The sequence below is a fragment of the Scophthalmus maximus genome, chromosome 10 (genome assembly GCF_022379125.1).
Source record: "Scophthalmus maximus strain ysfricsl-2021 chromosome 10, ASM2237912v1, whole genome shotgun sequence".
NCBI lineage: Eukaryota > Metazoa > Chordata > Actinopteri > Pleuronectiformes > Scophthalmidae > Scophthalmus > Scophthalmus maximus.
Genome location: NC_061524.1, coordinates 8811710 through 8825371, shown reverse-complemented (window position 1 = coordinate 8825371; position 13662 = coordinate 8811710). Strand labels below are relative to the sequence as shown.

At 42.9% G+C, this 13662-nt stretch overlaps 1 protein-coding gene and 1 long non-coding RNA gene across 5 annotated transcripts; one reads left to right on the top strand and one right to left on the bottom strand.

Moving 5' to 3' along the window:
• The first annotated feature begins 2488 nt into the window (after nucleotides 1-2488).
• LOC118284036 (cytochrome P450 1B1) lies at nucleotides 2489-9233 on the top strand. Of its 4 annotated transcripts, XM_047335248.1 has the most exons (5): nucleotides 2489-2637; nucleotides 4702-4820; nucleotides 5192-5233; nucleotides 5357-6358; nucleotides 6997-9233. In XM_047335248.1, the coding sequence occupies exons 4-5, from the start codon at nucleotides 5367-5369 to the stop codon at nucleotides 7616-7618; spliced, it is 1614 nt and encodes a 537-aa protein (XP_047191204.1). In that variant the 5' UTR covers nucleotides 2489-2637; nucleotides 4702-4820; nucleotides 5192-5233; nucleotides 5357-5366; the 3' UTR covers nucleotides 7619-9233. The 4 variants fall into 4 exon arrangements, with proteins under 4 accessions (XP_047191204.1, XP_035462502.2, XP_047191203.1 ...); XM_035606609.2 differs by having other exon boundaries at nucleotides 4702-5233; XM_047335247.1 differs by lacking the exon at nucleotides 4702-4820 and having other exon boundaries at nucleotides 2507-2637.
• A 2606-nt stretch (nucleotides 9234-11839) lies between these two features.
• Nucleotides 11840-13660, bottom strand: LOC118283888. The gene is made up of 2 exons (XR_004784700.2): nucleotides 13039-13660; nucleotides 11840-12872 (listed from the first exon to the last, which is right to left on the bottom strand). It is a non-coding gene; the product is annotated as an uncharacterized LOC118283888 (long non-coding RNA).
• Between the last annotated feature and the right edge of the window lie 2 nt (nucleotides 13661-13662).

Genomic DNA, 13662 nt, shown 5'->3' with positions numbered 1-13662 from the left:
GAGCAGTATTAGTTGATTTTGGGGGCAGCAGGACAAAGAGGTGCTTGTGGCACTAGCTGTTTAGCTCTTGGCGAGCTATGCCCATATTTGCTAGTTCAGGTTACAGCTGGATGTATTTTAAAACACATGGGGATTTTTTTGTGGCCACAATTGATTTGTGCAGCTTCAAGTTACTTTGCATTTTATTTGACAAATGCACAATGCTTTGGTAAGTTAAAGCCATGGCAGTCATCTTGTGGCTCTGAAAACTGAAAGCTTTAACAGTTTTTTTTTCCTAGCTGACAACACTCCCAGTGTTTCTATCTGTGATTCAGTTAATTTCCGAGAAGTCGTGTTTTGTTGTGCTGTAGGCCGATACTGCTTATAGTTCTCTGTCCCTATTGTTTTGCTGCTCAATAGAAAAACTGGACATTGACATAAGAGGCTACCGTTGTACATACCTTAATTTCCCTCTCCTGACGCAATATAATATAAATAATTGATAATTTCCTGAACCTCTTACATGATTAGAAAAGTGGCACCCTGTATTTATGTTATTTCACTGGACTTCAGTGCATCAGGAAATAAAAAAAACACTGTCATCTTAAATCCCAACATATTAAACTAACAGAGGCTCATGTTCGTTTTTAAATTAAAGTTTAAGAAACATTTTTTATTGAATTTTTTGGTCCAGAAATTGCATTTTTTTTCTATAAGTTTTATCAGTTTTATCTGTCATATTACAGACTCCTCTAACATCTTCTGCTAACTAATCAAACCTCACTGGCACATCAGGCCCTTCACCAACATTTGAACCAACTCCAAGTGTGTCGGCAGCTTTTTTTCTGCTCCTGATCACGACAAGGCCACCGAGGGTAGACAGCTGTTTGGTGAAGTTGTCAGAGGCTTTCCCCTCAGTTGTCACCTCTGTGATGAAGCACATGTGCGTGACTGCTCTGCACCTTTAGAATAGCCACGGGCAGCCCCCTCTGTTCCCTTGTTTTCCCCTGAAGTTCACAGCATTGATTCAGCGAGTAAGATAAGCCCCGTAAGTGCTGGAGAAGGCGCGCAGCTCTTCCGAGGTCGTGTGAATGGGTCCAATAATTATTGTCATAAATCAAAGTAATGGCCCGCCTCATATATCGCCCTTTTCTGTAGATGACATCACTTCCTCACACGACTTATTCTGATTTCCTCCGCATGTAACTATGCTCTGAATGTGAGAAATGTTGTTGGATTCAGACGTGATCACTGCCCTGCCAGGCTGGAAGTTTGCAATGTAACTGTACCTTTACTGTCTGAGCAAATCATCACCTGCACACGCCCTTACTGAGCTCCTCCCCGACCTCCATGCTCACTCACACGCAACGAGCAATTGAGCTGTCAGTCAAGCAACTGGTGTTGAAACTGAACTTGCTCACAGTGAGGAGCTCTGGGGGCCCAAGGCAGAGGCCACTGCAAGGGCCCGCCCACCCTACAGGTTGCTCTGTGGCTAAAATCACAGCACCGCACCTCTGAGGGCGATGACGTCAAAGGTTCGGCATCCGAAAACAAACAAATGTGGGGTTTGAGGGCTTTACACGGAAACAGCTTACTGGTGGTTTGCTCTACTCAGTAAACAGCACTGATATCTTTACATGCTAATGTTGGTACTCTAACAAAGGTGAATTTAAAATATGAGCATCCTTGTGAAAATATATGTAATCCTGGTCTCCCTGTGCAATGGTTAGTGGTCTAATGGTTATTATCATATTATCACTATTATCAATTTGAAACACAAAAAGTATTAAAAAAAAACCCTGAGGTATTTGTATTTATTTCTTATGTAACATTAATAATTATTTAGAATGTTTTGCTCTCTGTAGGTGTAAAGAAGCTGTCCCAGTTTAATCAGACAAATCAACATCTTCCCTCAGTTATGTTTTAACAATAATAGAGAAAAATGTACTGTCTTAGGATTTTGATTAACTTGCAGTGATATTAAATAGAAGGCTGTATGGATTTTCTTTCTCTCAATCTGTGGGCAGAATTCTTCAGGGTTATTCAAGAACATACGATGTGGTCTTTTGACAAAGCAGTTAAACCAAAGACAAAAGCCAGTCTTATGACCAAGGGTTGTTCAGGCTCACTGGTTTGACCACTGACCCACACACAGACACACACACACACAGAAAGACAGACACAAACACACACACACACACACACACACACACACACACACACACACACGACAGAGGGACAGTTTGTATGTTTGTGAGTCTTTTTATGTGTAAAACTATTGCTGTTTAAAAAACTATAACAAACTAAAAAGTATTATTAATAATAATAATTTTATTTACAGTTTTCAACCAATTAATATCATCAGCTATATATATTAATTTAAACATTTAAAAAAAATATTTTAAAGGGCAAATGAGAGGAAAGTGCAGAATGCTCTTCACTGTGTGGAATAAAAGGCAGGATGACCTGCTGAGGTCTGATCTAATAACTGGGTCTTTTCTGTAAAGGAGGCTGGGATCAGTTGTTCATTCACTAGCTTGTCTCCACCCTCGCGGATCCATTCATCACTGGAATAAAGCAAGATCACACACACTGTCACCTTGTTTGAGATTCACCAAGGGGAGGACGACAGGAGGGCCCTGACTCAGGAAGTATCTAGTAAGTGACTTCATACCTTAATACATTTGTAATATCATTTTGAATTGAAACTACAATTGAAATTTAATTTTTTGTAAATGAAAAGATGTGGGTTTATTTAGATTTTAATTTAAATGCATTATAAATATTGTGTGGCCATTAAGAATAGCAAACATTCATAAATAAATAATTATAAACATTATTAAGACGAATTATGTTTTCTTTATGCAATAATTAAGTTATTAAGCCACAGGATGTAGACTGAGAATACAAATTTGTTTTATAATATATATATATAAAATTTTACATTTTACTAGACTGGCCTATTTTTTAAAGCCTATATGGTGAAACACTGAGTCTAGAAGATGATGGTTATGATGAGGTTATAGAAATCAAAATAATCTATTAAGAAAGAATGGTCTGTATTTTATATACAAAGCAGGATTCTGTAATATATATATTGATACTGCGAGGGCCTTAATATTTCTGTCAAATTTCCGAGGATGTAACCACAAAACACAAATTATCGTCGCATCCTCGTTGAAAAAAGAGTAAGTACATTCATTAATTCACAACATCGAATTTGCAGCATCAAATCAATTGTGGCGAGTATTTTCTGTTAAAGCCCCTGGATGCTGCATGGAGCTGCAGCTCCGGGGGCAGGGTTTGAGGGCATCATCATCACCACCACCATCATCATCATCATCATAAGCGCGTTGATCCGAGGCCGCTGTCCGCGGTGCTGAAGCTGGATCCGCGACCAGAACAGACCCGAGCATGGGACCGGAGACCCAGACGTCATCCACACACACGAAGCAAATGAACTGAAATAAGGCTTGAGGCAGATCTGAAGGCTTTGTGGGAATCAGAGCAGAGAGGGGCAACAACTATTATTATTATTATTATTATTATTATTATTATTATCATTATCTCTAAGCCCTGGACGGAAGACTTCTAAAACAAACACGACGATCAAACAGCCATGATTACGCGTTAATGGCACGTTTCCATACACCCTCATGCATCCTTATTATTATTATCATTATGAGAAAAGGCAGTGGAAGAGTGTGTCCCGCAGGACAGGTCTGGAGTGTGTTAATTAGGACGAGTTAATGTGCTGCAACAAGGGGTTCGCCTCCTCCTGGTGGCTTGATGGGAAAACGCACCCTCAATTATACATTTGATAAAGCAGCCTGTGCACACATAGTCCCATAATAGTCTCAATAAGAAAAATACAATTAGTAACACACGCCATAAAAAAAAAAAACAAGCTTCAATGGGCTTTTTTGTGGAGGGAGTGTAGCTTCCTCTTTGTTAAAATCCCAGTGGTCACAATTTTTTTTTTCATCAACAATGGGCAAAGCAAAAATATCATCACTGGAGTGTGTTTTACAGACAAATATCCATCCAGACCTGCCTCAGTATAGCTGCTTGCATCCCTTCCCTAAAGGAGAGGATACAAAATTGTGCTTTTCTACGGGCATCTTAATAATATTATGATTATGTACAGCTGTTTGTTTTTATAAGACTTATAAGTTGAAAAATAAGACGTCACATCTGCGTCAAAGCAGAAACTTTTTTTTTTGTGTAAGTTTAAACTCCCCTGTCTTCCCGTAGGCGCACGCACACTGTTACAGGGAATAAGAGTTCAAACGTCAATTGTTGAGGAAGCCAAGTGTAAGTGTAAAACATATAGTTATAATAATAAAATATAAATAACGATTTTTACAATAACAAAAACTATATATATATATATATATATATATATATATATATATATATATATATATATATATATTAAACTAATAACACTTATCCTTCTAATTACTGATTGTTTAGCAATTTCTATATAGACTATGATGATATTTATATATCACCCTTAAAAAACAAATATTATAATAATAATAATAATAATAGTAATAATAATAATAATAATAATAATAACTATTAAAATTGAACGTGTTTATACTGTTCTGTACAGTTTGTTATTCGTATTATTACTAAACATTTGAGGTGGTTTAAAGAGGACAAATACACATAACGGGGCTGGTTTACTTTCTTATCAGTCACTTCAGTTAACTTCAGCTTTCAGAACTTTGCACAACTGGACTCCAAACGCTGCCGTTCACGGTCGACGCCTGTTGTCCGTGAGGGAGGGAGACAGCGGCAGAGAGAGGAGGGTGGAGAAGGAGGAGGTGATGATGGTGGGTGTGTAGGGGTGACACCCTCCTGCAGCAACCCTGCCCACCGCAACCAGGCTCTCGGGCACACGCATGGCGCCGACGGGCCGTGATGCTGCGCTGTGTGCGGATAAATGACTTGGATCTGCGCTGTGGGGCTTCAAAGCATGGGCAGGCTGCGGACAGAGAGCAGGAGGCTCACACACACACACACACACACACACACACACTGCTGTCACACACTGTGGATGTACAACAGGCTGCACATTTTCAACATGGAGTATCTGTTTTGTTTTTTTCGAGTTTTTGTAGACTAATAATCTAATATATATATTTTTTATGGATACAATGTTCTTTTTTTGTTGTTGATTTTTTCTCCCCTTTGTCTTTTCAAGAAATCTATTTCACAAAGGCCGATGAATCAAGAACAGAACTAGGTATTAACCCCCCCCCCCCCATTCAATTGCATTGATTTAATTGCACATGCCGTGTATGGATTTTTCATTTTTCGAAAAACCTCTGATAATATGTGAAATATTATTGTCACATCCCTGCTGCAGGATCCCTAACATGGATGTGACACTGGAGGGGATTAGCCCAGAGACCCTCAGAGCTCTGCTCCTGGCGTGCGTGACGCTGCTGGTCTCCCTCCACCTGTGGCGGTGGCTCCGGCAGCGGGCGGCGCCCGGCCTGCCCGGTCCCGTCGCCTGGCCGGTCATCGGCAACGCCGCGCAACTCGGCAACGCACCGCACCTGTACTTTGCGCGCATGGCGCAGAAGTACGGCGACGTCTTCCAGATCAAGCTGGGCTCGCGCACCGTGGTGGTGCTGAACGGGGACTCCATCAAGCAGGCGCTCGTGAAGCAGGGACCGGACTTCGCCGGCAGACCGGACTTCACCTCCTTCCAGTGCGTCTCCAACGGCAACAGCCTCGCGTTCGGCACCGTCACCGACTGGTGGAAGGTGCACCGCCGCGTGGCCCAGTCCACCGTGCGCATGTTTTCCACCGGCAACCCGCACACCAAGAAGACGTTCGAGCATCACGTCCTCTGCGAGGTGCAACAGCTGCTGCAGCTGTTCGTGGGGAAGACGGAGCAGCACCGGTATTTCCAGCCCATGACATATCTCGTGGTGTCCACGGCGAACATCATGAGCGCCGTGTGCTTCGGAAACAGGTACTCGTACGAGGACGAGGAGTTTCGGCAGGTGGTGGGCAGGAACGACCAGTTCACCCAGACGGTGGGGGCGGGCAGCATGGTGGACGTGATGCCCTGGCTCCAGTACTTCCCCAACCCCATCAAAACCATGTTCGACAACTTCAAGAGGCTCAACCTGGAGTTTGGCATCTTCATCCGAGACAAAGTCCTTGAGCACAGAAAGACGATCGAGTCGAGCACCGTCAGGGACATGACGGATGCGTTCATCGTGGCACTGGACAGACTAGACCAGACGGGACTGACAGGGGGGGAGGACTTCGTGACCCCCGCTGTTGCAGACATATTCGGAGCGAGTCAAGACACACTGTCGACTGCTCTGCAGTGGATCATCCTCATACTTGTCAAGTAAGAGCCCCTTTCCTTTCATTTCATTTGACTGCAGATAATTCTAATTATTTGAATGGCTAATGTGTTAAAGTGTAATGGACAATGACACAGGACAGTGGACCGGGCTGCTAAGGAGCGTGTGTTTTATGTACCAGCCTTGTGGGGGAGCTGAGGCTGGGCAGGTACTGGCAGCAAAATGTAAAGAGCTGAAACTGCACACCAGTGAAAGTGAATGAAGTGCCAAGTCAGCATTTCCCCCTCCGCAAGTATCAAGACCTTTGCCAGATTTGACGCGAGTTCAATTTCTAATCTTGCTTGATTGTTCAATCCCATCAGTGCCTGGGATTAAACAATAAAACCGGCTGATGTAATACAAGACATACCTGAGCTGCCCGATTTAAAGGAAGGTATAGTAACTCAACTCCTGGAGAACTTGTCAATGACAACGTGCAAAGTGCTCCAAGAGCTGGGTGATAAAGGGAATACATCTGGTCCTCAGATAAAAATTTAAAAAAATGGTGCATTTTCTTTGGTTATCAAATAGTGCCAGATCAATTTTTTTCAGATCACATACCTTCACGAACTGAGATTAAGAGGAGATGGATGTAAAGTCAACCCTGTATTGAAAACCTAAAACGTACTTGCCGTCTGTGTAGGTATCCTGAGATGCAGGTCCGTCTCCAGCAGGAGGTGGACAAGCTGGTGGGCCGCAGCCGACTCCCCTCCATCGAGGACCAGCCGCAGCTGCCGTTCATCATGGCCTTCGTCTACGAGGTGATGCGCTTCACAAGCTTCGTCCCTCTCACCATCCCGCACTCGTCCACCAAAGACACCTCCATCATGGGCTACCCCATACCAAAGAACACGGTCATCTTCGTCAACCAGTGGTCCATCAACCACGACCCGGCCATATGGTCCCACCCGGAGACCTTTGACCCCCAGCGCTTCCTGGACCAGAACGGCGCGCTCAACAAGGACCTGACCAGCAGCGTGCTCATCTTCTCCCTGGGCAAGCGGCGCTGCATCGGCGAGGAGCTGTCCAAGGTGCAGCTGTTCCTCTTCACAGCGCTCATCGCCCACCAGTGCCACATCACCACCGACCCGGCCAGGCCGCCAATATTAGACTACAACTACGGTCTGACACTGAAGCCTCACGCCTTCTCCATAGCAGTGTCTCTGCGTGGCAACACGTCACTGCTGGATGAGGCCACGAGGCAGGGCCCCACTGAGGAGGTCAAAGGCGAGCCCTCATCAGACTCACCGACAGAGAGCGAATAAAACAATAAAGTATGACAAGCAAAAATAAATGAAGGCTGAAAAACAAAAAGACTTATGAACTATAGTTCATGTTTGTGAGCTAAAAATAATACTGTATTTATAAGCTGAAATCTCAGGATAAAATTTGCATCCTCCACACGTTTTAAAGACTTAACACTGAGGAGAGAGCGATTAAATGGATTTGATCACTGATGGATGATTTATTGCGAAGTATTGTAGTGCCAGACAGAAACAGATGTGGCATGCGTTTCACAGGAGACATGGCTTGTAGTGCTAAAACGCCACGTCTCCCGCAACCAGCAGTTCACCTGGGATGAATCTCTTTCCAACATCAAACGCAATCGGACAGACCACTTAGGAAACAGCATCATCTTTTGATTCATGGAGGCGGAGGACTCCAGTCAGCTGCACATCACCGGCAAACAGCCGCAAACAGACCTCGGTGCAGGCAACAGGCAGCGACACAGGCCTGAACAGCTGCTGTGCAACGCAACCTGGTGATTTTGGTGTGGATGCCATTGCTGGAGAATTTACTAGGGACTTCTTGGGTTTTCATGCTCTCTATGAAATCTTTTTGCCATCAGATTAAAAAAACAAAACTCCAACAGCTCAAAAAATATTTCGCAGCTTTTCACGAATTCCTTTAATTTAGCCCCCATATTTTCAATACTTCTAATAATGGGTCCAGATCCTTCAAATGCCATACCAAACTCCTCAAAACATACACAAAATATGTGCTATTTGAAAGTTAAACCATAAAAAAGTGGAGATTCAAGTGACAAAAGCACCAGGTCGTCTGCATGAACAGGTGAATAAGCTCATGGAGAGCTGCAGCCCTCAACACTGCTGCCTACTAATATAAAATCTTTTGTACTAACGTCTAGTTTTTGATATATATATATATATATAGCATAAAAGCATAGTTACTCAGGAATAAGGCCTATAACGCTTTTCTACAGTCGTCTAATATATTATGAAACTGACTTTAGTTGCTGTTTGACAGGACAGGGCAAAGGAACATCAAGGTTACACCAGACCTATGAACTGTTGTCGCATGCACGTGTGAAAAGACTAATCAGTGTTACTTTGGCTCATTATTATCGATGTGTGAGATGTTATGTTGTAGGATGCTGCTCAATGGAAAAAACTTTTTAACCCATCATTTAATTTAGATGCCAGTGACCAAATTATTCCAACTTATTATTATTTTGATCAGCAGACCTACGAGAGTAATGTCAATTTACTGGTGTACCAGTGAACCCACTACTGAAATCAAATCTTGCAGAACGTTGGCATTAGTTACCACGTCTTGAGGGGACAAGATACTGTACAGTGTAACCGCTACACTCCAAGGAATACCTCATATCCAAACTGTACAATATCTTGACCTCAAATGCTTCTTTGATAGAACTAAACTTAGGCGAGTGAAACTTTTAAGGCTACCTGACATTTACCACTGCTCGGTCAAGCATTGCAGTATTACTAAGCTTTTTTCACGACTACACATTAACTGCAGATGTGATTTTTTTCCTCTTCTGAGTATTTCTCAAAGCCACTTGCGTGAGAGTGGTTTCACCTATACTGTACTGTACATAATAAATACACTTTAACTATTCTTGTTTCTCGCTGGTGCATTTCATGTCTTAACTGGTTAAAGGTGAAAATAAAAACAGATCAATGGCACACATTTGTCATAACCAAGCAGACCAAGTAGCGTTACAATATAAAGACAAAATTATATAATGAATTGACTTATAATCAAACCATATATTCATGTTGGTTTGTTCAAAAAGTTTTTGACACTGGACTCCTTTTTAGCGAATGCGACAAACTCTTGGCGTCCTGCCTGGTCAGGTGGGAACAAAAGGGAAGTGTTTGGGAGATCCCTTTCCCCCGCACAGCGTTTTTATCTCACCCTGCCAGAACATCCTGTACTCGATCAGCAAGAGCCAGCCAGCCAGACAACTTTCAGAGTGCGTGACAAATTCAGATAGAACCACAGCAGATGATTACTGATATGCCCCATCCCCCCCCCCCCCCCCCCCGCCCCAACTCCGCCTTTCTCCCCTCTTTACCAATGCAGAATTAAAACTGAAGACTAAATAGTGCCAGTGAAGTCATGTGTGGCAGCACTCCAAGCATAACCTTTAGGAATGGGAAGGAAAACAACACGTTCGCTTTTGCACCTCTTTGGTGAAATAGGGAGTCGGAGCTGAGCAGACAGATCATCAGACACAAATGAGCTAACAAAAAGTACAGAGACGCTGACAATGTCATGGTTAATGTGCCTGTTTCAGTGGGATAATGACCTGGGTTATAATTGCAGACAATATCATGCTTCAGGGGCTTATTGCTTTTGTTGGGTTTCCCTCCTTGTGTTACATGACGCTGCGGAGGGAAGCAAATATTTCTAACATACAGTGCAGGCACAGAGCTTTTATTCTGCAAATGATGGAAACGGAACACACTCGCACGAAACCACAAATATCTGCGGCACGCGCGGATTCAAAATGAAGACGACAGGAGAAACGTCCGGCGTTGCACAGTGAAGCAGGTGCCGTTGTTTTAGTTTGGCGGACGCGCATCACAAGACGGGGCTGGCTGCGGTGGAACGAGCCCCGCCGCTGAGAAAGATAAAATATTGCACGAAGAGGTGGTGAGACAAATCCTGTGTCATTACAGCTGAGACCTGTCAAGGCTGCATTAACAAGATTAGTGTGAATCTCTCCATTTAAGCTTGTATCCTGCACTGGCTGGGGATAAAAACAAGGCACACATGTAGCATACACATAATAAGCTCCTTCAGCTGTTGAGTGTTGTGTAACTTAGGCCGTGAATGGACGGATACATGAAGATCTGAATGAAGGGTGAGCAAGATTGTCAGTGAAGCCCCACACAGCCTGAAATAATGGGGGGCCTGCAGGAGACGCTTGAGGGCCAGGGCTACACAAGCGGGAGAGGCTGGCGGGTCAGTGGACAAACACTTATTTACTGTCTTTCAAAGAGTTAGATCACAAGACATACAGCACTCTCACATCCAATTCAAGCGGAGATAGACAAGGTTTAGGCGTAAACTTGTCATTATGATGTCAAAACCGATTGCACGGGGTAATGGTGAGAGAAAAACGACACCATCCGCGCGGATATTGGTTCCCTATAAGCCGTGCTTTGCTTTCCCCATGTTATTCTCCATGGCCACCGGGACCCGGTGTTCCCGGAGCCATGACAACGCAGTTGATGGCACAAAGGGACTGCGTCAGGAAGTAACACAACCAGCCCGCCTGTATTAATACTACCGGATGTTTAACTGAAGATTATTCGATCAAATTGGGATTTTTTTTGGTCGTTTTTTTTAAGCTTTGGACAGTAGCCAGGCTGCTGGCATCGAGTTAGCCGTGAGGCCTTAAAGTTGAAATTTTCTCCCAATCACTTTAAAAAGCTGACTAATTAACACACTATACCTTCTGAGACCGACGCCTGAGGAAGGTGGCGCTTTTCATCTGCTCAAGATCGACACAATCTACCTTTTTTCTTTCTTGCGAGAAAGCCAAACCCGAAAGCTGCTGCAGCCTCTAAACTCCTTATGCAACATTATGTGCCGTCTTGTACGCAAGCATGTACAGACAATCAAGATTACATGCAATCACACAGAGACGTACAGTGCCATATGATGCCAGTGAAAAGAACTAAAATATTCAACAAACAGACAGTTTCCTTCATATTTAAGAAAAACAGCTGGAAGTGATTTCTGCAGCTGTGTGCACGGGAGTCGGATAAAATCAAGTTGTGGTGGGGGTGAAGTTTTCACGACTGTATAAACAAACACCTGTGCTCATTTGGGAGGCACCTATTAAGAGTGGCTCTAGCATGGAGGGAAAAAAAATGCTGAAACATGACTAGACTGGCGAGACGTTGGCCTGAATCTGATCCAGTAGCTAATTCCCAATTGGCCTGGCACACAATGTACAGTCTGGGGGAGAAGGGAAAGGATGCCTTAAAACTTGTGCAGGAGCCTGCATGTTGCGTTTACTTTGTTGGTTACGGATCAAGACCAATTTAGTTTATGACAAAAAAAACACAGTAAAAAGTTAATTAGAAGTTGCAGATTACATAACCTTTTATGAGAGGGTATTCCTCGTGAACAGCAAAAAAACTATTGAGCGCATGAAACAAGCTCATGTACTCAAACAAGCAAGACAAATGAGAAACTGACAATTCAAATCATGATTGCACAGATTTAATTATAGACTCTCTGGCAACAGTTATCAGTTAGTACACATTGCCTATGACTCTGTACAGTATAATCTCTATGTAGTGTATCAGATTTCAAATTCCTTGATTAATGTTTACATGCTTTGGCATTTGAGAAAAAAAAATCAAATACATTCATATTGCTGACAGAAAAATCAGTAAAGTGACAAATTAAAACAATTTCTACAATACAGGTACCTTTAAAAACCTAAAGTTAAATGTAGTACATATAGTTGAGACTGTAAAATTATTCTTTTTTTTTTTTTTAAATCCCCAAAACAAGATTTTGGTGTCCTTATCGAACCTGGAATGCGTCACATCATTCTCAAGCAGCATGTCCACCTCTGGTTTTGTTCATTAGTTACATTACAGTTTTACTCCAGTGAGGTTTCTTTTCAATCACCTTCAATGTTATTCGTTGTACTAATGAAGCCTTATCACGTTGTAACCTGAGCAAAACTATAATTGGACCTTAACCCGGGATAATTAGCTGTTGTGTATTTATACAGTGTAATAGGAGCCTTCTAAAAGCAAACCCTTTTTTAACTTGGCGTACCAACGAGTAGTGTGGAGGACGGCTCTCCACTCGATTTGACATTGGAGGATCATGATAAAACTCAAAAAAGTTGGCTTTAGATTAGACACATTCAAAACAATGTAAGAAAGTAAAGCGTAAGGGAGCGGGAGCTCATAAAAGGAACACGTGGAAAATTAAAGGATTTAGGTAGCCGTCCTTAACAAAGGACCTGCCGGACAGATGTGCTGATAAAACCCCCAAATATGAAATCGTGAAATTATTGCTAAAACATTCCAAACGATAACCAGGGGTTAAAACATGTGAGGAATGACACATCGTGTCAGTAAAGTAAACATATGTTCATGTCCTACTAACTGATTAAAATTATTCAGTACTAGTTGGTGACAGATCTGTGCAACAGCGGTCCAGGAAAAACATTACCAACCTGCGGCACCCACGGCCAAGAGTGTACCATGTTGCATCTTCCTGTTGGATCAATTTATAAACTGTAATCAAACCGGAGTGAAATCACTGTCACTGAATAGCAGGAGGTAACACAGTAATGAATGTCTTGAACGAACAGGTGCCAAAGTCAACAACAACAGTACATCAGATCTCATGAAAGAGATCATGAAAGAACATATTCACCTACACGTGTTTGCTGCATGATCAAAGTCTTTTAGAGCGTCTGCATACGAATGTAGCCGGGGAGCCTTAATCGTCCGAATGAGGGCAGAGCAAAGAGGGCAAGAGGTCATCCAGTGGTCACGGCATACCAGGATCTGTGTTTGGGTGCACCATTGTCTGATGTGCTTTTGTTATTGCCATTTGAATGTGTGGTGGGAGACACAACACAACAACAAAGAAGAAACTGGACAAAAGAGGAAGGAACAGCAAGTCCCGAGGGTCAAGTTCCCAAATGTGACGGATCTTCATTGTCAAAGAATCTTGCAGCAATCAGAACAATCAGAGAGAGGCTATCTGCTACATGCTGCTCTTCAGGAACACACACAGTCAACACTAACAATCACACTGGATTTACTATAATTCATGATTCAACTGATTTATATGAGATTAAAGTCATCAAAAATCTGTCTCAAAGACTTGATGGTGACAGTCAAGTCAGAGTTGAGTCTGATTTAAAAAGTACTCGGTGACTGTGGCAGCCTATCGCTTGCACCAGTGATATAAAGCCACATCACACCTCCTTCCACTCACAGAGCGAATTAACATGATGGCGTCTCTACAACCCCACCCCCAACAACCCCCCCCCCCC